Source organism: Aphanomyces invadans (genome assembly GCF_000520115.1).
Source record: "Aphanomyces invadans strain NJM9701 unplaced genomic scaffold supercont1.10, whole genome shotgun sequence".
Lineage (NCBI taxonomy): Eukaryota > Oomycota > Saprolegniomycetes > Saprolegniales > Verrucalvaceae > Aphanomyces > Aphanomyces invadans.
The window spans coordinates 1082657-1084099 of record NW_008580155.1 but is presented as its reverse complement, the minus strand read 5'-3'; the positions used below and the strand labels follow the sequence as shown (position 1 = coordinate 1084099).

The following is a 1443-nucleotide window of genomic DNA, read 5'->3' as shown; positions in this document are numbered from 1 at the left end:
AGCCTAGGCGAACAGTGTGCCGTACTCTGTCGAAAGCGATGGCTGGGTGAAGACAAGGGATCATGCCAGACAAGAAGTGCTTACCGTGCCTCCAAACAAGCAGCGCAAGAGAGTCGCAATGGATCTGCATTGGTTTACTCGTGATGAGCACAGCATAAAATTTCAGGGTCGACGTGGAACAATCGTTATACAGGACAACCTCTAGGAATCCATCCACAAGAATAGACCAGTTGCCAATTTGCCATGATCCAGTCCGAGTTTGATATCATCGCTGATTTCGTCAAGTTGCAGCGACCACGTGCCTTGACAAAAGAGGAGAGACTTGACATTCTCCGGCTCCATGCCTACTTTCGCTTCTCGGGTGTGCAGTATGTCCAGACTCACATCGCTCGTCTGCTGGGCAGGAGTGAAAAGATTGTCAAACAGGTTTGGTCCGACTACGTTGCCGAAAAGAGTGTTGTTGTTGCTTCTGTGCCCTACAACCATGGCCCACGTGCGACCCGAGTACCGCATGTCCAGTGTGTAGTGGCTCTTGTGCAGCAGTTTGTTCGACAGCGTCGCGAAACACGCACCCGTACTGTTGGTCGTGACGTTTTGGGCCTACTTTATGGGCGTGGGTATGTGGACTTTGACATGTAAAACCAGAAAGACTACAACGCATGCTTGCGCTCTGTTCAATGCTTTTTGGTTCACTATGGTTTATGAGCGTGGAAAAATACATGGTGTGTCATTTTACAAATTGTCGCCAAAAAATGTTCTGGCTCGGGACATTTATGTTCAGACAATGGTGGGATTATTGGCTAAAGAATGTCGCGCGATTTTGTGTATTTGGATGAGTCGTACATTCATCATCACTATTCTCGGCACAAAGACTCGCTTTATGATCCAAACGACGAGCAGGACCTTCATGTCAAAGCTTCCAACAAAGGTCGCTGATTTTGCTTTATTGCAGCAATTGCGGATATTGGTGGCACCGACTCCAAATTGTTGGCATTGGATATTTTTGAAGGTGGAAAAGAGACTGGGAAAAAAGAAACAAAAGACTACCACGGCATGTTTAATCACACCTATATTGTGGAGTGGTTGCCAAACTACTGGTGGAGTTAGACGACAACAGAATTTTTGGCGCCACAATTATTCTCGACAACGCCAAGTATCACAAAGGTCTCCCACTTGGAACTCCTAAGTCAAACTGGAAAAAAGCAGACCTTTTTGCGGCTTGTAAATCTTATGGTTTACCATGCAATGACGATTGCCTAAAGACTGTGCTTTGGGCTACTCTGGCAAAGCATACTGAGGGCACTGTGGTTCCTGAAATTTTGTCAATGGCACAGACCAAGGGTCACACGGTGTTGTACACACCACCCCGTCACTCCGACTTGCAGCCAATCGAGTTGTTATGGGCTATTGTAAAGGGTCAAGTTGGTCGTCAATACACTACTC

General features: G+C 46.8%; 1 protein-coding gene across 1 annotated transcript in view; it reads right to left on the bottom strand.

The window, feature by feature from the left end:
* Nucleotides 1-201: 201 nt before the first annotated feature.
* Nucleotides 202-1443, bottom strand: part of H310_06013 (hypothetical protein) — a gene marked incomplete at both ends in the record, with an annotated part of 2138 nt that continues 896 nt past the window's right edge. Inside the window, 2 exons of the mRNA XM_008870900.1 lie at nt 202-600; nt 1363-1404. Coding sequence (XP_008869122.1) covers nt 202-600; nt 1363-1404 — 441 coding nt within the window. The remainder of the gene's footprint in view (nt 601-1362; nt 1405-1443) is intronic.